Source organism: Paramacrobiotus metropolitanus, unplaced genomic scaffold (genome assembly GCF_019649055.1).
Source record: "Paramacrobiotus metropolitanus isolate TYO unplaced genomic scaffold, Prichtersi_v1.0 Parri_scaffold0000029, whole genome shotgun sequence".
NCBI classification, from domain to species: Eukaryota; Metazoa; Tardigrada; class Eutardigrada; order Parachela; family Macrobiotidae; genus Paramacrobiotus; species Paramacrobiotus metropolitanus.
Window position 1 is genome coordinate 248,413 of NW_026570249.1, and position 23,646 is coordinate 272,058.

Here is a 23,646-nt window from a genome sequence, read left to right on the forward strand (position 1 = left end):
CAGATAAATGTGAAATCAAAGACTCAAGATAATAAAAGGCAAATTGGCAGTCCGGCTCTTGACATTTTCCCGCTACGACACAAATACAGTATTTCAGTTTTCACAAGTTTATCTCGCAGTCTTATTTTTAACCCACCAATTGTTGGAACCGCAAATTCTGGATGGTACTTTTTTACGTGACGGTTTAAGTTTGACTTCGTCGAAAAGGATTTGTCTCCAACACAATGATCACAGCGCAGATCTGTAGACGACATATTTAAGATAAGCCGACAATATTTAACCAAAAAATACCGCTGGCCCAATGGATAACATTGCAAAATGATTTTGAATTTCTAGAAAGATTCGAGCATGTCTCACTATTTAAGACTAGGGTAATTCTTTCAAAGATTGCAATAAGAAAGTGTAAGAAATTTGATTACTGAATCTCATGGCATCATTATTTACCAATGCAGTTATCAACCGCATGTGCATTTTTTTTGTGCCGCATGTTCATTTTATTGCAGTGTGCTTCGTACGCTCAGAAGCGCTATTACAGTTCCGAATTCCAACTTCCAGTGGATTTCGGGAGAGTTAGAGAGTGGATGGATGTGCAAAACGCTGCCACCGAGCAATACGTAGAGTCCATAAAATGAACTGAATTACACGAATATCACACATCCCAACCCTCCAGCAGGATCGGATCAGAGCACAGACTCACGTGCACACACGGTAGGTTTTCCGGTAACCATAACAGTAGCCTACCGTCATAGTTTTCATCACCGTTAGAAGTTTGTGTGTTCGCTAAGCACAACGATAACGCTCGATACACAGTTCGGCTCGGGCTCGGTCCGGTCTCACTAAATAAAAAATTGTGAAGTGAATTTGCAAGAGCGTGACCAACCGCTTGTGGGGAGGCAGTTTGAGTACACAGACGACTTCTGGTGTTTTAGTCCCCCACAAAATAAATTGTTTCTGGATGTTATTTCTCTTTTATGCTTGCTCAAAATATTTATTAAATAGAGCGATGTTTTAAGTGCTTATCTGTTTTGACAAAACGGTAATCCACTAATTCCACGGCTCACAAGATTCTACCGGAGATGCCCAACGATACCAACGCTTTCTATCGTTATCTACGGTACGGTACAGGCAGAAAAACGGTAAATTTGTGGTGAGTCATACCGATACCGTCACCGGAAAACCTACCGTATGTGCCCCGAACAGAGACTTTTATCACACGTTTTTTCCTTGTTTGCAGAGGATGGTTTTCTGTAAATTTTCATGTATCTGTCCAGTTAACAAACAGTACAGTTTGCGAACGCGCGCTGTTTAAGAAGTGCCGAAATAAGCACTAGTTTCTATGGGCCTACGACAACTTCCCGTCGCACCTGAGTCGCACGGCTCCCAACCGCCACTAGGCGCCATCCTGGCGAGAATCATCAATAAGTCTTCGTCAAGAGCATAAAATTTGTCTGAAGCCACGAAGAGCGTACGTCACGCTTTTCCAATTCCACAATCCCAATACCATTTCCCAGTGGTATTGGCGCTCGCGCTCGTGCAATGATGTGGTTCGCAAACCACCGCTAGTTTATGTATGTATTGCTGTAAAGCGCGTGTTGGTAAAATTCATTAAAATGTGACATCCTATATTTTTATGTATTATGTAGACTGTACATACAAGCCCGTTTTCAAACCTGTAGACCGCTGTAAGCGGGATATTTGAAAAACGTGGGCTTGAGCCATTCAAGGTGCTTCGGCACGTCACGGCGTTTTGGTCATTAACGCCACTGCGGTGTGAGGGGTGTGTGAGAGAGAGTGAGAGACAAGTATGAGACTGAGTGCTCTACGCCAATGCATCCAGTGTAGAACAGATAAAATCTAGCCTTTAACTGTGCGCTTATTCACTGCGTCGGGCTTACAGCGGTCTACAGGTTTGAAAACGGGCTTGTACAAAGTACTTCTATAAATCTGACGTACGATTGTACAGTCACTGCCGTGTAAATTGAAAATTATTATTATGAATATGGTCACTCAATCTGAATCGTGAAACGTTTTAATCAAATACATTTTGTATCTTACTCGTTATTCGATTTCGTCATCCGCTGTAGTGTGTACAGTGTGACCCTGTCAACTGTTCCTGTTTTCATTTTAAAATTTCAGAAGGTGTGCAATACTAAAATTTAATACTACAGTATAGTATATAGATATACGAATAATCACAAGAAGTTTAATGGCTCTTCTACCTTTACATTTCAATATTTAAAGTACAAAAAGTTAAAAATACATATCTGTAAGACGGACACTGGGCACAGAATAAAGCAGCGAAATCCTCCGTTCGTTGCATGTGTCGCATCAGAATAAATACAAAGTAATAACCAATTGAACTTTACTTAGTGTTAATACTTAATAGTGTGAGACTGTGTGAGCAAGAGTTTCATTTACCAGTTAAGATCCAGTACAATAATAGAAATGCTTTCTACGAGAACTGTTGACAAAGAATCGTGGATCGACGATCAAATATTAATATCTACCAAGAACACCTTTGCAATTAAATCGCGTTGCGCAAATTACAAAACTGTGAATACTTATGTACCAGCTTACGGATACCGGAACAAAGAAGTCGCGCCACTAACGGTTGTACATACCGAGTAAAAACTACGAAGCATATTTGCGTTGCTAATTTGTACTTACTTGATTTACGAGCACGATAAAACGGACGGATTTCGTTGATCAAATTTTTTTGTCAGTTTAATTTCGTGCGCAAAAGTTCGGCATATTTGATTCCAGTTTTTTGCGCAGCGTGGTGTGATAACTACACAGCCATGGATCTTTTACGTTTTACGTTCTTGACCTTTTCAGTTTTTAGCTTGTCGGTGGTAAATTGTCAGATGTCTGATCTGAGTGATCTGGATCCCTTTGATGGTGACTTTAACAATGATTTGAACGATGACGCCATTACCACCGACGCCACCACAACTACAGAGGTAAGCGCAACATCAGCGACGTCTATCATGACCACTACCGATGCGCCCGTATCAGTTGTGACCTGCGCCGATGATACACCGTCTAACATGCCGCAACCGTTCCAGCAGTCGTCCAACGGTTCTGTTATGCCGGAAACGGTGACCCCAACCACCGGAGGCGGCGGTGGAGCGACGCCTTTCCAATCAGAAGGAGTGGTGACCTCATCGACCGGCATGCCGGGTCAGAGCGGGACCACAGCATCTCGAGGGACGCCACCGACACCGGCAACACCAGAGCCGACCGGGACGTCCGAGGAGACCTCCACCAACGCGTCCGAGTCCACGCAGGGGACCACAGAAGGTACCACGTCGATGCCGGTGGAAACCACGGTAACGTCTACCACCATGGTCACCGCCACGAGTGCCTCGTCCACGCCGGCAAACACCGCTGAGACCACTACGGTGACCTCTGCCACCGGTCAAACTGTCACCACTGCCACGCCACCTATGCCCACCACAGCAATGCCGCCGATGCCCACTACAATGCCTTCCGCAGCGCCTCAATGCCGGGTTGAATGTGAGAAAGTCGAGGTGACACCGAAGGAACCCGAGAACACTCAGAACATGCAGCAGCCGGCGCCGGTTGTGACCGAGGAGACCAATGAACCGGACACGTTTGTGATCGATCACACCGATCCGGATCTGTATGACGGACCCTACCCGGCCTTCTTCCCACCGTTTCCTTTCGGACCATTCCGGCGACCGTTTGGACCCTTTGGTTACGGGCCCTTTGGTTATGGACCGTTCTTCGGTCCGCGGCCATTCCGCTTTGGACCCTTCGGTTTCCGGCGTGGACCGTTCTTCGGTTTCGGCCCGCGAGGACGTTTCCGGGACGAATCCGTCGATACTAACTCGCAGATGCCGGCATCTGCGGATAACCAGGGAATGTATAAATGTAAGATGGTTTGTAAATGAGTCAACAGAATCTGCAACATGCTTTTTGGTTGTTTTTTTGTTAATGCTGTGATGATGACACTGTACCAATTAATGCTTTATTAGCCTGCTAATAAATATGGATCGTTTAACACGGTTGTTGCACTGCGGTATGGAAACGCACATTTGTTGCTCGCTCACTGCTATGAAACAAAAAAATACTTCTATGTCAAATCTGTTCTTGTTTTTACCATAAATTCATAATTCTGTCAATATCATGCGAGAATAAATTTTTTAGGATATTAATTTGAGTAGCTTATGCACCAATCAAACCATGCGCACTGCCGAATTCGCCGCACATACAAAAAATCACAAAATTAAGCCACTACTGTAGAAACCGGTACAACGTCCATCACAACCCTACTACTAAACAAAACACCTGCTCACAGACATTCCTAAACCAAAACACCACCATTCTAGAAACGGGTACCGATTGTGCCAAACCTGGACCTAACCACCAAAATAATAATAATATTCAAAAATAAAATAGTGCATTCTGTAAAAAAAGCAAAAAGCGGCAATTAGGAAAGCTCTTGTCTGATATAAAAACACTGAAGCAGATGCAGGTTGTCCCTCATCGAATCTTTGGAACCCAACTCTTCTGCGTCGATGCAGGCACCTAACAGAAAACAACACGTCAAACAAAAAATAACGTTATTTGGATTTTTTTAAAAATAACCTGACCATCTATTACGCTGGCCAATCCATCTCTCACATAAAAAGGATAAAATACTCAAAAACGGTGCAAAAAATAATACTAACGTAAGCAAGATGTTACTCAGATGTTACTCTGAGTGTGTTATGTTACTCAGATGTACTCACCTTTCCGGTTATGGAAAAAGTTCACTTTTATTTTGAGAAAATTTTTGCGTACTTTAGCTATGCAGCTGATATGCAAAATGTTGCATACTGCAAACGCCAAATATTAGAAAAACCAGAATCGACATACCTTTCGTAAAGAATTCACAGAAAAATTCTTAATTTCATCCATCAACTCCGACTTCATGTCCTGCTGCGACTTGGCAGCTGAAATATTCTCACTGCTTTTCTTGATAGGCATCGAAACACTTCGCGTCATTTCCGGCAACTTTGGCGGAAGCGGAGGCGCCGGTGGCGGCAAGGGTACTTTATTTTCATCGCGAACGACCACCGGGTCCTTCCTCAACGTCCCAGCACGGCTCGGACTAACGTTCACATGATGGTACGGTGTGGGTGTTCCACTTTTCCAGCTGCGCACAATACTGTCAATCGGATCCTCTTTATATTCCGTATTCAGTGTACTGGTGCTCCCGATGGTCGACTGTTCGGGGGTATTGACCGCCCGCAACGGGCCGGTATTCTTCCGCGGTGCACCGCCTTCGTGATAACTGAAGCGGTTGCTTTTGACCGTCGGCTCTTCGACAGGCGGTGTTTCCACTGAATCCTCCACGGCCCGGCTACGGACGCCGCTGGTCAGTGTATCTGTCTTCCAATCGCGCTGATTCGTCGCACCGTGGTAGGATAAGCGGTTGGCGGTGTTCTGTGCCGGGGGGCGGACTGCCGGTTGCACCGGGGTGGGTTTGACGGAAGCCACAACGGACGGCATGCCGGCAAATTGCTGGGAGGTCCGGCGGTTTACCGGGATGTTAGCGAAATTACGGGAATATTCTACAGAGGACGAAGGGGAGTGTTTGTTCTCTCTCGCCTCCGATTCGGATGCAGACGGAGCGCGAGTGGTGGAGAAGGAGAATGTGGGATTCATATCCGATTGCGTCGGTTGGGTGCCCGTTGAGATGTTGATGCGGGTTGTCATCGTGTGGCCATCTTGCGAGGATTGAGCGGCATCGAAGCTGCGATTGGGAGACTCAAACCTAAGAAATCAGATTGATAATATAACATTAAATTTACATGAGAAAATATAATAATATAAAATTTGCTGGTTAATAAAAGTGGGATAATAGAATGTGATTAATAAATCTTGTGAATTAAGTAAAGATTAAATTAATGTATTCTATCGCAAGTAAACGATTTAAATCCTGAATACAGGCTACTACTGTAGTTCCTTTAGGTGTTTAAAGTTGACACGGCATTCTGTTGCTGAACATATTCTGCATTTATTTGGTTTACTGACCTTCTCGATGTGTCTGTCACCCAGCTATCTCGCAGTCGGGACCGGCTCTCCCGAATCTCATCCCCAGCACCGCGACCTTTTCGTTCCATATCATCCGCCATAACCGATGAATATACCGGGGTATGGGGATTCTTTCGCGGTAACGCGACAATCTCAGAATAAGGCACGCCGCCCACCGTTTTCGGCATGGGAAGCGCGGGGTTAGGCACCACCGATCGATGAACGGGACGCGTCGGGCTGGGTGGGCGTTTAAATTTGCTGTCTTTAGTGGTCTTCTCATCTTGCTCCAGTAACTGCTGAGTCAAAACAATCTGACGCTGCATATGCTCCTGCAGAAGACGCTGTTTATCAGCGATGAGAACCAAGTTCTCTGGGGTGATGGTGCCGCCCAACTGGATAGTAGCCATTTGGGTGTTGATGTCGCTGATCCACTGCTGGACGGTTCTCATCTCTCTCATCAGCTCTTCCCGAGACAAGGCCCGAGAGATGTCGGATTCCACATTCTTAGGTTCCGATTTTATATAACTCGCACTGGGTAGCACTTCCGATCTTGTCAAGTTGGAGACAAGTGGTGGAGCACTAAAAACAATGAACACTGTTAGCTCCAAATATGCGCAAACCATTAAACTGAAAATGCACTTTCATTCTATAAAATGCCAAAATCAAGCATCAAGTTACCAGTATTTATTACATACTGCTAACTCTATAACATTCTCAAAAATTAAAAGTTCGATTCAAAAGATTTGCATGTATGAATTATAAAATCAAAGCCAGTACTTATAACTTGAATCATTTTAATTTGCGTCTATTAGCGCAGCCTTTCATAATTGGATTTTAATAATTTACGCGATAAATTATATAATAAGGCCAGTAAACGACTATTAAAAGTATACAGTATTAACTAATCAATTACCTGTTAGCTTGACCCAAAGATGGCATAGTACTGAATCGTCCAAAATCCACAGTCTTTCTGTTCAGTAAATCATCACGTTTCAAGAGCACCGCAGCCGATGATTCGGAAGACGCTGTGCTGGGCAAATCCACTGCCGACTCATACGGTGTTTGAGACTGCTGCGCAATGATCTCCTTGTACCTATTCGGCTGCTGATCTTTGAAGGAGGAAATACTGACATGTGCCGGAGACCGCGGCGGGAAGACCATAACCGGTTTAGAAGACGGCACCGGCGGCGGGGTGCTTTCCGGCAACGTCGGCGCATTGCTGACGACCGATGATACCGAAGGCGACGGGGAGGGTGGTTCACTTAGCCGGTCACCTACCGGTATGGGTGTCGGAGCCAAATGCAGTGGCGTCGGCTTGGGAGTGACTGACTTGGGCGGGGAATCCGTCCGCACAGCGTCCACTGTGATTTCCGGCTTCGGAGACGGGGACGGAATATTGGTGGGTGTTGCTGCGGTTGATATTATTAACGGGGGAGAGAGGGGTTTGGGGCTGGAAGGTTTCGAAGTGTCCGGCGAGGGCGTCTTGGACACCGGCGAAGATGGAACTGAATCAGGTTTGGGTGTCGAAGGCGGCACGTCTACCACCAGTTTCGGGGAGGTTGGAGGTGTTTCAGTTTTATATACAGATGGCTTCGGAGAATGAATGACTTCCGTATCCAGATTATCGGGAACTCGTTCTTTTAGAGACGCCCGTTGGGAATGGATTCCCGAGTCTGGTGTCGAGTTACCGGAAATAAGCCGCCGCATCGGTGACGCCGCCTGCACCACCACCGTCTCTGGTTCGTCCTTCTCCGGCTCCAGACTGGACGTGTCATCGTTCTTGGGAGAATGTACGGGAAGCGACATGGTATCGCGATCCACCTCCACCATTGTGGTGGTGGTCTCCCCGGCCCAATTCGATCCCGACTCTTCCGACGAAGTGGATGCGGCATAGGAACGTCGCAGTTCCGCCAACGAATTACTGCGGAATTTCCCGTCCATGCCCTCCCAGTTTCCAAGGTGACTGGCGTGGGGACTGTGGGATTCCGCGTCGCGTTCCGCTTCGGCCACCGCAATCTGGTGAATCTCATTGTGGATATCCATCGAGCCGTCCACGGAGCTCTCATCGAAATCGTGCCCGTTGTCGCGGCCGTGCTCGAAGGAGAAACTCGTGGTGCTCAGGTCATCGCCCAATGATTGCCCATCCGACACTGCAACGAGGCATTGCAATGATCAGCATTGTACTAGCAGCGCACAACGTCATTAATTGAAAAATCGTACATTTGTTTTCCGCGGTAACAACCGCCGTTGACACGGCATCACTGACTGTTTTGTGACTGCTATCGGACGAACGCCGACTATCCACGCCGACAGCGTCAGCTTTTATCGACGCACTGGTTGCAGCATCCATCGGCGGCAGCGCCGGCGCCGGCACGCTGTGCACACTGGCCTGACTGGTCGAACGGCTCCGGCCTGCACACAAACACCGTCTTTTATGCATTGGCGCTGTGTTGATTTAATCGCACACCATTCACCACAATCTCGTATAACATAATCCCCCAGTGGAATATTGTGCAATCGTAACCCGTACCCGACATAATCAAGGACTGTACAAACTATACCATGACGTACCTTGGTCAATAACAACGGCGCTATCCTTCGCCGTAACGCTTTCCTTCGGTGGCTCGTCATGAGGCGGGGGCGGCGGCGCGGGCGCCTTCTTTTTCGAAATTTGGGTACCGACTTTGACCACCGTCTCGCTGGCGCTCTTTAGTCCGGAGTCCGGCGTGGACGTCGAGCTGCGGGCGGACACCGGCATTTTGGCGATGATGATGCTCTTATCCGGTAGATCGTCGGCGATCTGTACCGGAGGGGAAATCATGTGATCGTCGCGTTCCGGCGAATTGCTGAGAACGAGCGATTCATCGTAGCCGCTGGATTCCGAGTGGTGCCGCGTACGGACAGGGATTTCGGTGGTCAGCGGAACGGGTCCGGGAGGGGGCGGTGCGGGAGCGTGGCGTTTACTGCTGCGGGTAGGTTTTGATGGTTCCCGCACTACCGGTGGAGCTATCTCCGCAAGGGTTGATATGGATTTACTGATGTGTTTACTGGATTTTAAGGGGTTGCCGGATGGCGGGACATTGGCAGCGGTCAACTGACTGGTTACCTGAAAAATACTGGGTTTTTATCAAGCGCTTTTGAAAAGTGGGGCACAAACTGCTAAGAACGTAAAAAAATAAACAAATTTTACACGCTACAGGACACGCTATTCTATACCACTGTCAGTTTTGCAAAATCAGAAAATTTCGTAGTTCAATGGCTGGCAAATCTTCTAGAAATTCGACTAAATCTGCCAGTGGCAATATCAAATCTGCCAAGTATGGAGCTGTCGTTCTCGCCGAAATACAAACATACAAAAACCTTTCATATTTTCGACCATTATTTCACAACATTTTGTACACTTACCGCTCCTTGACGGCAGGATTATTGACTAGAAGGCTTTCACAACGTGTAACGCACTCGAAAATATTTAAAGAATTAGTCTGGGATTAAAGGGAGTATAATTTACGCTGCCAACGAAAGGGGTAATCGGATCAGTGTCAGCTCATTTTCAGCGTCCGTTATACATTCTCAAGTGGAGGTGTTCAAGGTCAGCTCGAGTAGACACAGACATATGGAAATGAGCTTCAGTTATTTTTTGAGAGACTGGAGATTGTATAAACACTTAAAGGGAGAATCGATCAAGTGGATCAGATCACCCCTCGGTAGACAAATGTTATTCTAAACTTTGTCAATCAGTTAACACCAATAAACGATTTAATTGTTCCCAATGAAGCGATGACCAATTGAAATTCAATTACTAATACTACACGCATCGTAACGCTCATTAGATTTGGAGCATGTTACCGCAAAAATTTTATGTCCCAAAGCGGATACGATAGACCATGCAAGCGTGAACTTACCACGCGTTTCTTGCGGCATAATCGGAATAAATCAAATCCGCGCTTTTTCTCCTGCTTTTCTGGCACTTCCATATCGATGCCGGAGTTTGGTGTAAAGCGTTTGCTATGCCGGGCAATCGTATCTGCACAAGCAAATCCAATAATTTAATACTTTAAACATCAAACTCAAATATTCCATCGATAATATTATTATGAATCTTTATGTAACAGAATTAACCAGAAAATTTAATAGATTGCAGAAATCCCATTCAAATTAGCTTCGCATTAGAAGCAATCCAATGACTGTGACAGCAATGTCCAGTAGATAAACTTCACATCCGCTAAACTCGTCAACGTGACATTGAAAACTCGCGCAAAATGCACGACAATTAAAAAACGGCATTGCGTAAAAATACGTAACACTGCAACTGGTTACAGTATAAAACACAAAGCCCGATCAGCAATGGCGAGAATGTTGTCTTACCTTGAAAGGACGGGACCAGATTTATCTCATTGATCCGATCCTCAGCTAGCTGCCGGTACATATCCAGCGGCTGTTGGGGATTGTTCGGATGCCGCAACGTATAGGCCGTCGGATTGAAGCCTTTTTCACGGCAGATATCCGCCAGTACATCATTGTAGGTCTGCTTACCGCTCACACGTAGGACCATCATTTGTTTATGTGGGAGGTTAATTTGTAAACGGAAGGTTTTCTGTAAATGACACTCAACTTGGGGGCTTTTTTCATTAGCGGCCACAGCTAAATCACTAAATGACTGCTTAACCGGCTACCCCAATAAATGCACAAACAGGTGACCAATGCACCTTTTGCACCGCTGTACTGTACAGTGTATACACTACCGTAGTGCGGGGTTGACGAGACCTCAACACCACCAATGGGTACGCGTGCGCCTCGTGGAAACAACAGAGAGACGATGAAACTTGAATGCAAATTTGCCCAACCTTAACCATCAATCTCAAGTAAACGAGTTTTGACAGATTTCCAATAATGATGGCTGGACAGCTGACGGTGTTCGATAACGGTGTAGGGCTCCCTCTCTCTCACAAACACATACTGAATATATGATAGTTCCCCCTACGTTTGAATGTAGATCCACATCGCTTTTTTGTCTACAACAAGAGCGATGCTCGCAAGAGTCGACACCCCGAACGAGATTTGCGATGTCGCTCGAGATCGAGAGGATGGGAAATCGTTTGCGATAACGACTAGTCAGGTAAACTGCTTCGTCTCGTAATGCGGCAGCTTCCAGTGCGGAAACGGAAGTGTGAACGGGAATTTGGTCAACAATGTACGCAACACTGCCAGCGTAATAGGGGTAAATATGGACAGTTAGCGGTTGTAGTCAGTTTACTTAGATTGTCGCTGTAAGGAATCCCATGAGAACACCTCAAGTTACTAATTAAACTTTTGAAGAACATATACTGCAGACCGGCGAAAAAATCGCACTATACATGAAATGATGAATGTATGCCTCTAATACTTATGGTTAGTCAGTAAGACTAGCTGCCCAAAATTCGAAGTGCACGAGGAGTACTTTGTCTTAAAAATTTTCTGTACTTCGTAATTGAAGCATCTTCAGTAATCTCAGAAAAAAAGAAGTTGTACGGTAGCAAGAACAGGAAAGCAAAAAATCCAATATTCACGCATTCAGATGCGCCTTTAATCAAAGCCACCAGAACCGCAGTCAAAATGTACTGTGCGTATCCACTTTTACGTATAAAAAAGACTACTATCATTATTTAATAACACGTCCATTTGTCACTATCTTTACCACTGTTTTGTCCTTTAATATTCGCGCATCTTCCTAAACCTTCGATAATTTATAGAACCACCTTCGAACTACGGCTTTTTCAGTCTTTGCGAATTAGTGCCGTATTCCATGCACAAACAAGGTGGTGCCTAAACCCTTCTGGTTCAAGATTAACTATGCTTATTGTTATCATACCTCGAATGGTTCTTCGCGATTGGATCGCATACTGCTCTTCGTCGATGCCGGCTTGGATTTGCTGAGAGTATGCAACAGTGGGCTACTCTTGGGGACGATCTGTACGGCGTCCGTATTGAGTTCGCCGACCGGAATGTTGGGCGTCAGTGCGGTGGGATATTTGGCGTTGGGGTTATACACAGCGTAATCCGATGGGTTGAAATGCCGAGTGGACGCCACATGTATCAAAAGGTCCATCAACGGCATTCTGTTAACCAGGTACACACTCAAGTGCTGTTATGAAATGAACGAGATATAATAATTGTGGGGATCGATCAAACGGTACAATACAAACATCAAATAACAATAATTACTTGTAATTTACACACTTGGGGTTATGTCACTATGGTCAAACTTCAATGGGAAATACAGATTAATTTCACCCAATTAAACTCCAAATGTTTCCGCATTATCAATCAACCTGTCCATAAAACTGCACACTGCGATAGTGCGATTAGTCGTATTATGATCAAAACTTTTTTCGCAGGAAATACCGGTACATAACTACATATTACTCGTACATATTGACTCAACAGTTCGAACAATCTACAACCGATAGTTATGAATCTTATGATACTGACATTAGAAATGTGCAACGGACAAAGCTATTTATCCAAAAAACAAACTTTACTTCAAAGCATTTAAGAACGCACATGTAAAAATGCATTGACAATAAGCAACAGAAGCCAAAATTACGAATTAAATATTTGCAAACAGCAAAAATTTCTAATTGATCAGTACCGAATTAGATATAGACGAACGAAGATATCAAATAAAAATTCTAAACAATGCCACACATTATTATAACGACACACAATACAGAAATGCGAACCCAAGATTCAAATACAATTATAGAAATATTCGAACTTGTTGCTTACCAAATCAGATAATACACCGCACATCTTCTGTAAATGCCTATAACATTCCGCTTTTCATATAAAATTTTATCTCTACATTGAGTCTACAAGCTCGTATTACACGGACAGGCTTTTTACAGGGATGACGGCACTGTGGTAACGCAATCCAGTGTAAAATCCCAACCTGACGCTAAAATATTGTTAGTACTAGAAAGATTATACCGCGCGAAAAACTATATACTATACTGACCAAAATCTGAATGTGCCACGAATGCTGCTTAAAGCGGTAAGGTTCCTGAAGTTTCAAATATTATATTTTTTGTTGTTACTTGCTCAAATTTCAGACGGTAATCGTCCGGAAATCTCATTAATCCGAACGGGGTTTTCGTAATACAACAAAAATAAGCCAATTCCGACATATTACAGCTGAATGTCATAACCACATTAACGTTAGCATTATTAGCACAATATCGCGAAGCTCTCAAGTGTCACCGATGCTCTTCACCATGCATAAAGCAGCTTTGCATAAATAAACGCTCATCGAATTACACCAATATGCGATGTTTGCACAGTTTTTGAGCGCTTTTCCACGGGATGCTACGCACAACGGACAATACACGGCATACTCACACGATAGACACACCGTGCACAATTTTGTAATCAGCATTTTAAAACAGAAGCAATCGCCCATAACGCAAGCAGGAAAATTTACACGCTGCATGCAAATCGATTGGAACAACAATGCACATTACACCCATTACACTGCGTTCAAATGCGCTGAGGTGGTTAATAATAAAATAGGCTAAGCTGGAGTTAAGTTTTCACAGCAACATTCTTTTTGCATCTCCGCATATAATCATAAACTACCTGTACCACTGATTAAAGATTATTATTCTTTGGCTGTACTTATCGGTTTCAGATACACTGTTTTAAAAAACCAGTGTTTTTGTTTAGTATTTACAACTAATAAAAATTTTGTCAAGGTAATCCTTTCCAGGAGACTGTGGCTCAATTTCAAATAAGTCTTCAGAAAAGTAGTTAATTCTTAACAACAAGAATCGAACGCGAGAAATGGGGTAAACTCTACGTTTTAACCTAAGAATCCGAGAAAATTCCGAAAGTGACAAAGCTTTATGACATACATAACTTCCGCAAATATGCTTGAAGATGCTACGAATTACGATTAATTTCATAATTCCTTGGTCCTTCAGTAATTAGTCCAAATTAGCAGTTTTATTGCAGTTCGGGTGAGTAAAAAAATTTAAGAAGAGCGTTACTTAATTTCACAGTAAATTCAAATAAAGGTAGAATAAACAGCGGAGAAAGGATCACCGAATCGGCTTGGGATGACGCTTGTATTAAGGACCAATTTATTAGTTTATTGTAATTTAATAACAGAAAAAATTTTAAAAATGCAGCAATTAATAACTCACCGCTTATTGACCTGGAACGGCACCGTTTCCTTGCTGGGCAGCATGACATTGAGCGTCAGCGTGTCATCCCTCTCGGAGCCACTGGACCGGCGACTGCTGAGCCCACTGACCACCACCCCGCTGTTCTCCCGTTCCAGCATCATCCTGGCCGTCTGTTCTTCATGCACGGATGTGTCGGAGGGAGTGTAATCGGAATGCGTGTCCGGTGACTGCGCGATAATATGCCCGTTGCGTTCGACGGGAGGCTGATGCTGTGCGGCGTAGATGCGGCGAGGCGCTACCTGGGGCGGAGCTGCACCACCGCCGCCGTGACGCGGCTGCAGCATTTCCGGCGGAGTGGGCGCCGCACGCTTCAGCGAGGATGTTGTGCCGGCATGCATCTCCATCAACCTGTTCAACAGATTTTAATACAGAAAAATGTCGCCAGATCGATGTGGTTCCATTGATAAATCGCCAGTAAAGCGTTAATAGTCTCCACAATCTGCTGCGAAATGCTTTCTGATCAGTGAACTGGAGTGTGCGAAAATACGTACTGCGTAATCAATTTGTTAACGAACGCTCACAAAATCGAATATTATAAAAAGAAATAATGTAAAGGCAGCAAAGCTAGTTCGTTTTGCTTTCGTTAAATACCTTCAAGAAATAATACAGATATTCGCAGAATTCCAACAGCCAATAATTTTGAATACGAGCTTTAGGTACACGAAAGAAAAATAGTCCCAATAATTAGTAAGTTACAGCAAAGGCAAGTTTAACACTGGAAGTTACACCGAAATGTTTCCAAGGCCTAAAGTAAACTGACTATCAATATAAAAACTTACACGAAATCCACAAGAGAAAAAATGTTATTTTGATGAGCACTACAGCAGAGTTAAAAACATCAAGGAATTGGTCTGCTAGATTATCGATTTTAAAAAGTCTTCCTACATAAAACGATAAAAATGACCAAAACAACCTGTTTAGTGGTAAACAAATGTACACACCGAAGTCTGAAGACCAGTCTCGCGAATCGCAACGCACTGTTTTGAACAACATTACAACTTACGTTACAAGAACCTAGGTTCTCAATAAAAGTGCGCTGATTTATAGCACGGAGACGGCAGACAGGAAATTGGAAGCACTATCGCGATAGTAAACTTTCAAGTCCGCAAAATACAGATACTCAACAGAAACCACGCATCAACGGCGCTCAACGTACTTACAACCCAGTGAACACACAGCATCCGCTGATTGTTCACGGACCCAACAGGCAGCAGAACTATTCAAGGTTAACTGCAGTCAGTCCACACTGCAATAATCCCGATAACGGATCATAAAGATTAAGCTTATTAGTCTACTCGGATACACTGGACTTATAAATCCGTAGCGTAAATTGGAAGGGAATCCAAGATCATCAAAAATATGAAGACAAGGTGACATTCTGATCAATAAAAATGCAAACCAGCCACTACTACAAGCTGGCATCAACGGCACAGTGCATGGACATGTGTCACTGTCCAGTTCGAGTGAACAGTTGGTGCTCTTCCGGGCGGCAGCTTGCGTGATTAAAATCGTTGAACACAAAAGGAAATCAATCGCTCATCGTATTTGTTGAATTAACAGTAAGTATATTCCTACGCAGTTTGCATTATCGTTTATCTGTATAAGCTGCAAATTTTTCTTTATCTATAAAAAGACGGTCAATTAAGTTAGTTATAAGGTTAATTTTCCTTGTCCCACTAACTGTTTTTACAAAGATTTTAAAGGCGGCAAAGCCATTATTAAATAAGCACTCTGAAATTGAAACGAGTATTAATACAAGCAGAAGTATAGCGATTATTGTATACCGGGATCAGTTAACTCATTTACTGTGTTATAATATTAAATCAGAGTACAGAAGTTACTATTTGTAATAACAATTATCGAAGAAAATACAATGTCGCATAGGTGCAAACAAACTTCGTTAATTAGTATTGCACAGTACAATACATAGTAGCCATTTACACATGAGTTCAAACAGTACCTGTTATGCACTCATTTTAATGGTACAAAATTGTGTGAATGAATGTGTGTACAAGTAGCAGTACAATAATGCGTCAATTATGCTAACTACATATCAGAATCCCACGCGCTTGTATCTGACTGTTATGTAATTGCAACATGTTTCAGTAAAAAAAAACCTCAGCCGCATCTAATCAGCGCCGCACGGCCACACGAGTTAGTTTGCTATTTGCTTTGCAAATAAACTGACCTCATCTGTTGGCCTCGCACGACTACGGTTAGAGCAAACAGTTTCATTTTGTAAATGAACGAACATTTGCAACCGACCGTAATAAAAAAATATAAATTAACATGTTAGCTAAGAAAATCTTTACGTTTGCCTTTTGCGGAAGCATCTAGTGCTATAATAGCATTTCGAAAGTAATTTTCGACTACGCACGGACAATAATCATAACACCTGCGCCACTACCATTTTCTGTCGAAACTGCACATTACTCCGGAAAAGTGTGTGGCGTATATTATATGTACAGACAAATCATCAAGCGTTTCGAAAGCAATATTTTCTCAAAAAAAGTACTGTTGTGCATTTTTCGTTCAGGTTAGCTTACCCTTCGCCATCGACAACGTCCACCATTTTAAATCAGTCTGTAGATTACTAGATATCTAGATTACTAGATATCTTTCCGTTGCGGTTATTGGGGATTCCTGAATTAACCGTAAAAAGTATTCTCAGCTACTATGACACCATGAATCACAAAAGTTTCATGCGAATATATGGCAAAGATCCACAGTTATTGTCGCATGCTAAGGGTATACAGTATTTTGCGCTTTAGTGGAATACCATATAACCATGGAGGGACTTCCGGTTGCGGTGCCGATAATACTGTCACGCTGAATTTTGGCCGCAACGTCTATAGATTCGGAATGCCGTTGTTCCAGTAATATTTAGTACAATTGTGATAACATTTGAAGCTCTAAATCGGTTAAAATATTTAGTTTCGCGGCTGCTGATAAGAACCATGCGCTTTCCACTTGTAGCAGCAGCAATACTATGCCATTCCTGTGGCGGTGTGTTCGATCGGAAAGTTGGCTATTGGCCCTTGGGCGCAATATTGCCGATAAGTGTAATATGACATGTACAATTGTACATATAAATATTAAAAAAGTGTTTGTAAGCTGTAGTTGTTAACGCATATCGACAGCTACTATAGATAGTCTTATCTCCTAGCTACTTAAATATCACGCTCGTAAAGAAAGCTTTATCAGCTCTTAATTAGTTAACAAGTCAAGGTTGCAGTTAATCAACAACAATTTGTGCCACTTTACTTGGCTCCCACATGGCGGCTGTTGTACTCCTCTATATTTCGAAATTTAGAAAGCGTTGCGAAAGACGTTTTAATTATCTTCGACTACACTAATCATGAAAATATGTAGAGTATGTAATACGAAAGGTTTCGGGCACTGTTCACTTTCATCCACTAAAATACATTTGCAAAATGGAAGACGATAAGAAGCGGTACTTTTATTCATAAAATCATGTTCGCTACAGAAGAACTTCGATACCGTAATAAACCTTAGCCTAGAATATACAGTACTACTCGTAGGAGTAAAGAATGCATCTATCAATCAGTACGGGTACGTTATTCTACATAACTGCTATCACTAAACATATAATCAAAGCAAATTTTATTAATCGCCGAAACGGTTAACAAGGGAAGATTGTATACATACACGAAAGATTCACGTGGGCCATCGCAATAAACGATCACATGTTGCTTATGATAACGAACAATTATGCCGATTTTATGGATCGAATCACAAAATATCCTACGGAATGGCCTTTTTCAAGATAATTGGTGCACTTTAGTTCTGGGGTACAGCTGGTCCAGATTATACTTTTGTGTTAACGAACGTTCCCGGTGTCTATTGTGGCAAAAACAAATGCCGTTTCTGTGGCCAAAAGCAACCGAAGTACTGTATTATAAACATACGACGAGTTATTACGCTAAGCACAATCCGAGTTGCACATGCACATGTATACAACTCCGTACATAAGAGTATTTTTCGGTCGGATACCAAAATATTACGATAATGCACATCACACATTTTTTGACATCACCTGAGTTTTACAAATAATTCAATTTATCATTTATCAAAAAGCACTTTTAAGTGGTCCGGCATCGCTCGGCAAAATTTAAAACAGTTAAGGGATGATCCGGTGTGTTAATCCAAACGTGTCATGTTCCGCCACATGGCTTAACAGATTCTAGCTTATAAAAACTGATAAAAATCTGCGCCGCACAAAATTTTAATTAGCCGGTCTCGTAACACTTGTAACACTGGAATAATGAACGCACATGTAACTGTTTAAGTTTATTGTGCTTGCAACAAACAATTTAGGTTTTTAAATTTAACAAGGGAAAGCGCGTGAGAACTTTCTGCCGGCGTCTCTTGGCCAATTATGACATGAATCATGATAAGTGCAAAAAGACCACAAGCTGTCTGCAATTCCCCCGTCAGTTTCGAGCACTCTCATAAATTCCGCGTTCGTATTAATTTTCTACTTTACAGACCAGTGTTACTAACATGCGATCAAACGAGGGCGCATCACACGACATTTTGCCAAAATTTACATGGAGCTGCTTCGAGCCTCGTATAGCTGTACATAAATATTGCTTAAAATTTAAAAATTGTTTAAAAGGATGTATTTCCATAGTAGCAGGGTTTATGGCAAAAGAACGAATCTGATAAGTTTGCTCAGCGCAGTTGTGCGTAATGGCAAATTATCACCGGCTCGAGTGCTGCTGCTGTATCGAAACCAGTCGTATCGTGATCAGCTTATGCATCTGAATTATTAACTCTACTGACAAAAATAATTTGCAACATTTCATTATGGAAAGAAAATTTTTTTCAGCATAGAAGTACAATAATTACGAATTTCAGTTGCTACAGACACTGCCAAATAGTAAAATATACTTATTTTGTTTCCAAATGCACTTACGTTTCCGTACGTTGTAGCTACATGTCGAATAACCGAAATTACATAATTCAAAAAACCAGAACATGACAGACGGCGAAAACCGCAAACAACAGCGAAACGGATTAACTCACAGCACCAATGACCATTCAGGTGTAATTTAAACAACCTTGCAGTTGCAATGGTCCGTTACTAATCATTCACCTGTCAAAGAGTCGCTACGAGATGATGTGGGGGATTATAGCGCTATTTCTGCAGCTAGAAATCGTCGTACTCTGTACATTGTCCGTCGTAGGAAGCCATATAATACATACATTCACAATTCGTTTTAATCGGCATTATCATATATACTTATAAATTTTTTTATTTTTATCATCCAGAAATTATATACATAGGGGTTAGAAACATCTCATTCCGGTGAGTGACAGTTTCTGGTTAAGTAGCACACACCGACCCTTCGAATTCCAAGTCGAATCGACGTTCTCGAGCGCTACACCGCAACTCTCAAGTGTAAAGAAACTGAAAGTCAAGTGCAAAAACTTTTTGCAATGAAACAGCAAAATTTTTCTGTGGAAATGGCAGGAAGTATATAGTAGTCAGATATCCTTCCAATGGTTGTGGTCGTTAAAGTGTAAGACTAATTTGCACCTGTGTAGCAGTCTGCATGGTGACCTTTTTATGGGCAAATTTTGTACTTATATTAACACCTGGTTAATTTTGTATGTCTACACTAAGTTAAATGTGAAATTAACGCTCTTTAGTACAAACCCGAAACCATTTCAGAAATTTAGGAAATCTGTTTCCTCAAAATGCATTTAAACCATGGCTCAACAAGTCAATAATCATTTCCATTAAGTTTTATCGTTGATCCAATACTGTAACTGGCTAATTTTAAAGATGAAATGACAATTTACCTAGTTAATGGCGTATGAAGTCTGATACAGCCGGATATCAATATAGGATTATGGCATATTAAATTCTACTGGTGTCCTGACCGATTTAATATGCTGCTTTTTTATATTAGACAAAGTTCACGACCGCGCTCTCGTGTTTTGCACCAGCGCATCAGGGATCAATTTTCGTCGCCGAATTTATCTTGTCCTTTGAGCTGTCTGACAGAACGTTACGAGAAACTTTACCCAAGCACGTTACCACTGTGTGTCACCTATGCCAGTGTTTGTATTGGACAATCGTTAGTCTAACTGGAATATCATTTTCCTCTCCTAGCACTAGCAACACTACGCAAATCGATGCTGATCAGCTGCAATTGCATTTCCGGTTGTCAAACAACTCACATCTTACGTTTCCCAATAGTCAACTGTCAACGATCAATAATGCGGAATACAGTTTTCTTGCAGTTACGTACATCAATCGGTATCAGCTAATCGATTTATTTGTAATCTTAATTTATCTAACATTTGCAAAACATTAACAATTACAGTGTAATGACCAACTAACGCTTAAATTATGCTGACTTTATATATGGCGCTTTGCCAAATAACTTAAATTTCCGAAATATTTTAGCAACAGTTTACTACATCGTTGATCAATAATTGCACATAGCAAAATGCATATTTTCTACCTTGTATTGCGAGAAAAGGTTGTCTTCGCTACTTTTTCAAACACACAGACAGTGACAGACTGCGTTGTTGATCGCCATGTTGACATTAATAACATAATATTCGGTGAATGGAAATAATTCTTTAACCCAGTTACTCGCAATAACAATTTACATCCTAATCCAGCGCCACTGGTTTGGTAATATTATTTACTCCCAGGTATTTTTTCAAACGGCTACTTAAGCATCGAAACCAGATTTTCATGTAACAGTGGAGATCGCTTGTTCAAAAATAAATAAAACAATTACGCCTGTTCAAGATGAGCTCACTATACATAATACAATCCAGCACTATCTAGATCTGTGCTGTATACACACTCCGTCTACAGCATGTTCTTGCTTTTAATTGTATAGGTAACAGTACAGAGTATGTGAAAATGAAAGATTTCTTGAATTACTGAAAATTCGTTTTTGCGGTATACGGTAGAACGAAAGCAAGCGCGATACATAACTACCTATCTGTACATGGGCAAAGCTTAAAATTTTTGGCAGAATTTGCATAATACATACAAGTTGATTTAATAGCACTTTCGAGAAAAAGATGTTGTCGTTTGAGCATATTTGTTAAAATAAACCAAGAAATGAAATCGAAATTGGATATTATTAAGATATTTTGCATGCATGTGCGCAAAGTTTACCTTGAAACATTATCATCCAGCGCAATGCGTTTGTATTGTCGAATAGTAAAATATGTCCGTGTTGATTATAAACCAGCATAATTGAACGGCAGCACGGTCTAACATGGAAGTGAAAACAGATTATCCCGGAGAAGGTCGTTGTGGTTAAATCAATCAAACAAGTTTAATAATAGTGATGCAACACCATGAAGGTCGGCGTTAAAGCGCGCGGCACCTGCAGACTAGCGCTGTTGGCAACACTCGCAAACTCGCATCCTTTGGGAGCGCTTAATGGTCAGACTGCGGCGCTACCGGTACCCATACAACAATCACAATGCAATATTTCCGTACCGACAATCGACAGCTGAATACATCACTTCCGTTGCGCAGCGAAACAGGCTTGTTGAAGTGTGATTGATGATATCCCAACCCTCGTACAATTACGCATTTATCCCACCAGGTTCCAGATAAAGATTACATTTATTCCAATCCCGAGGTTCTCTTACGTAGGAGCCGGATAACATTAATGAATGAGAAACATCTATAACAAACGGTGTAATCAAATTAGGGCATGTACTACGCACGAATATACCTGAATGCGAGCAATATTATTAAAATGCTGTTGTACATGTCCAGTTTAACGAACAGCTTGATGTGTATATCGAAAGTCAAACGGCAATTGTCCATAATCTCCGGACTATGATTACCAAATTCACCATGAGTCGGAAAAAAAGCAAGCTTGGGTTGTGGTCAAACTTCAAAGATAGCGCTCACCGGCGACCCGGCGAGTATATGGTAAGTGCCCACTGAAGTACTTATTTGCGCTGCTCAATGATTTGTTGCCCATGCGATCAATGGGCAGTACATCCGGTGGCCAAACAGTGCCCACTACCGAAATAAGCGCAGCGTGTAGTTAAGGAAGTACCTACGGTCTACGGATGACTTTCTGCATGCTGCAGCTTTGCAACGGCGTCCCGAAACGAACAATCGATGCTACAAAACAGGACGCAAAACAATAGAGAAAATGCACTAGAAGTATCGAATATTTTGGCCAAGGTCAAAAAGAGGAAGGAGTAAATAAAGGAAGGAATGTTTTTTGGTCAAAAAGAGGAAGGAATAAATGAAGGAAGGAAATTCAGTGGTCAAAAAGAGGAAGGAATAATTAAAGGAAGGAATGTTTTTTGGTCAAAAAGAGGAAGGAATAAATGAAGGAAGAAAATTCAGTGGTCAAAAAGAGGAAGGAATAATTAAAGGAAGGAATATTTTTTGGTCAAAAAGAGGAAGGAAATTTCGGTGGTCAAAAAAGGATGGTCAGAAAAAGGAAGCAAATTTGTGTGCGGTGAAAAAATAGGAAGCAGAAAACACACAGAGTTTTTTTAAATGTTTTTTTTTAGTTTTTTTAAAGCTTTCACTAATTAAATAGCATTTATTTAGATTTATTTAGTAGCACATCACTAAATTGTTTTCACGATCCACGAGGGTAGCTCCTGTGTCGGCTCTTTTTTAACGGCATGGTCCGCTAAAGCCGATGCCGGTGCTGATCTATTGAATTATTCGAGCAACTCATTAGATGACGCTGTTTTAAGTACAAAATAACGGCATTAATACACATACATAATTTGTGTTTGAAGTCCCCGGTATCTTAACATAAACCGTAACTATATTATGGTAAAAAAAGGATAATAATAAAGCAATATTAATCAGCTGCATAATAAAAACTACATAGTGTTGTAAAATGAAAAAGTGCATATGTACATGCTGGAACCATACTTGTACTTTGTGGGCATTGTTACGGATGCATCACTTACCTGTTAGCTTCGCTCAACGTTGGTGCCGGTGTCCCTTTATTATAATCGTAAGGATATGTTCCTATGTACTCAACGTCATCATCGGGAGCAACAATATCTTAGAAGGTTCCATACTGGGTACTAATTAGTATTTGCATCTGCGTCAAATGAATTATCGGTTTTTTTGCGAGTATTTCCGTAAATCCACGCACGATCCACGAGTTCGCTACAGGTACGCAAGACTAAGCCATTATGCTGCACTTCGGTAAGATGAGTGAAGGAAGAATAACCCTGGCCAACATGGCAAACTTTCTTAACCAGTAATACCCACTCTACCACTGAGATTTCATTGCAGTATGTAGAAAAAGCAGACGCCTTACTTCTACTGATAAGTCACGTATCATTACATGAACGCAGACTCGGAGACTATCAAATCATAGTTCCCGCC

The 23,646-nt window shown here is 42.2% G+C and overlaps 2 protein-coding genes across 9 annotated transcripts; one reads left to right on the forward strand and one right to left on the reverse strand.

Moving 5' to 3' along the window:
• Positions 1–928: 928 nt before the first annotated feature.
• Positions 929–4,100, forward strand: LOC129588325 (mucin-2-like). Of its 3 annotated transcripts, none has more exons than XM_055482495.1 (2): positions 929–1,114; positions 2,843–4,100. In XM_055482495.1, the coding sequence occupies exons 1-2, from the start codon at positions 1,077–1,079 to the stop codon at positions 3,912–3,914; spliced, it is 1,110 nt and encodes a 369-aa protein (XP_055338470.1). In that variant the 5' UTR covers positions 929–1,076; the 3' UTR covers positions 3,915–4,100. The 3 variants fall into 3 exon arrangements, with proteins under 3 accessions (XP_055338470.1, XP_055338471.1, XP_055338472.1); XM_055482496.1 differs by lacking the exon at positions 929–1,114 and having other exon boundaries at positions 2,758–2,960; positions 3,066–4,100; XM_055482497.1 differs by lacking the exon at positions 929–1,114 and having other exon boundaries at positions 2,758–2,960; positions 3,069–4,100.
• LOC129588324 (mucin-2-like) lies at positions 4,095–21,671 on the reverse strand. 6 transcript variants are annotated; one of them, XM_055482491.1, is made up of 11 exons: positions 21,433–21,671; positions 14,220–14,609; positions 11,891–12,137; positions 10,408–10,636; positions 9,945–10,066; positions 8,614–9,148; positions 8,263–8,454; positions 6,956–8,192; positions 6,043–6,621; positions 4,882–5,782; positions 4,095–4,551 (listed from the first exon to the last, which is right to left on the reverse strand). In XM_055482491.1, exons 2-11 carry the CDS (start codon positions 14,603–14,605, stop codon positions 4,507–4,509), a joined length of 4,473 nt encoding a protein of 1,490 aa, XP_055338466.1. In that variant the 5' UTR covers positions 14,606–14,609; positions 21,433–21,671; the 3' UTR covers positions 4,095–4,506. The 6 variants fall into 6 exon arrangements, with proteins under 6 accessions (XP_055338466.1, XP_055338463.1, XP_055338467.1 ...); XM_055482488.1 differs by lacking the exon at positions 21,433–21,671 and adding an exon at positions 16,808–17,237; XM_055482492.1 differs by lacking the exon at positions 21,433–21,671 and adding an exon at positions 15,418–15,643.
• Between the last annotated feature and the right edge of the window lie 1,975 nt (positions 21,672–23,646).

Excerpts from the sequence above, each read along its gene's own strand:
- LOC129588325 (XM_055482495.1), top strand. The coding sequence starts at position 1,077 with ATGCCCAACGATACCAACGCTTTCTATCGTTATCTACG. Across the intron at positions 1,115-2,842 it reads GCTTTCTATCGTTATCTACG|CTTGTCGGTGGTAAATTGTC; the intron begins GTACGGTACAGG and ends TTCAGTTTTTAG.
- LOC129588324 (XM_055482488.1), bottom strand. The coding sequence starts at position 16,833 with ATGGTGGACGTTGTCGATGGCGAAGG. Across the intron at positions 10,067-10,407 it reads TCTGGTCCCGTCCTTTCAAG|ATACGATTGCCCGGCATAGC; the intron begins GTAAGACAACAT and ends TTGCTTGTGCAG. Across the intron at positions 6,622-6,955 it reads TCTTTGGGTCAAGCTAACAG|TGCTCCACCACTTGTCTCCA; the intron begins GTAATTGATTAG and ends CATTGTTTTTAG.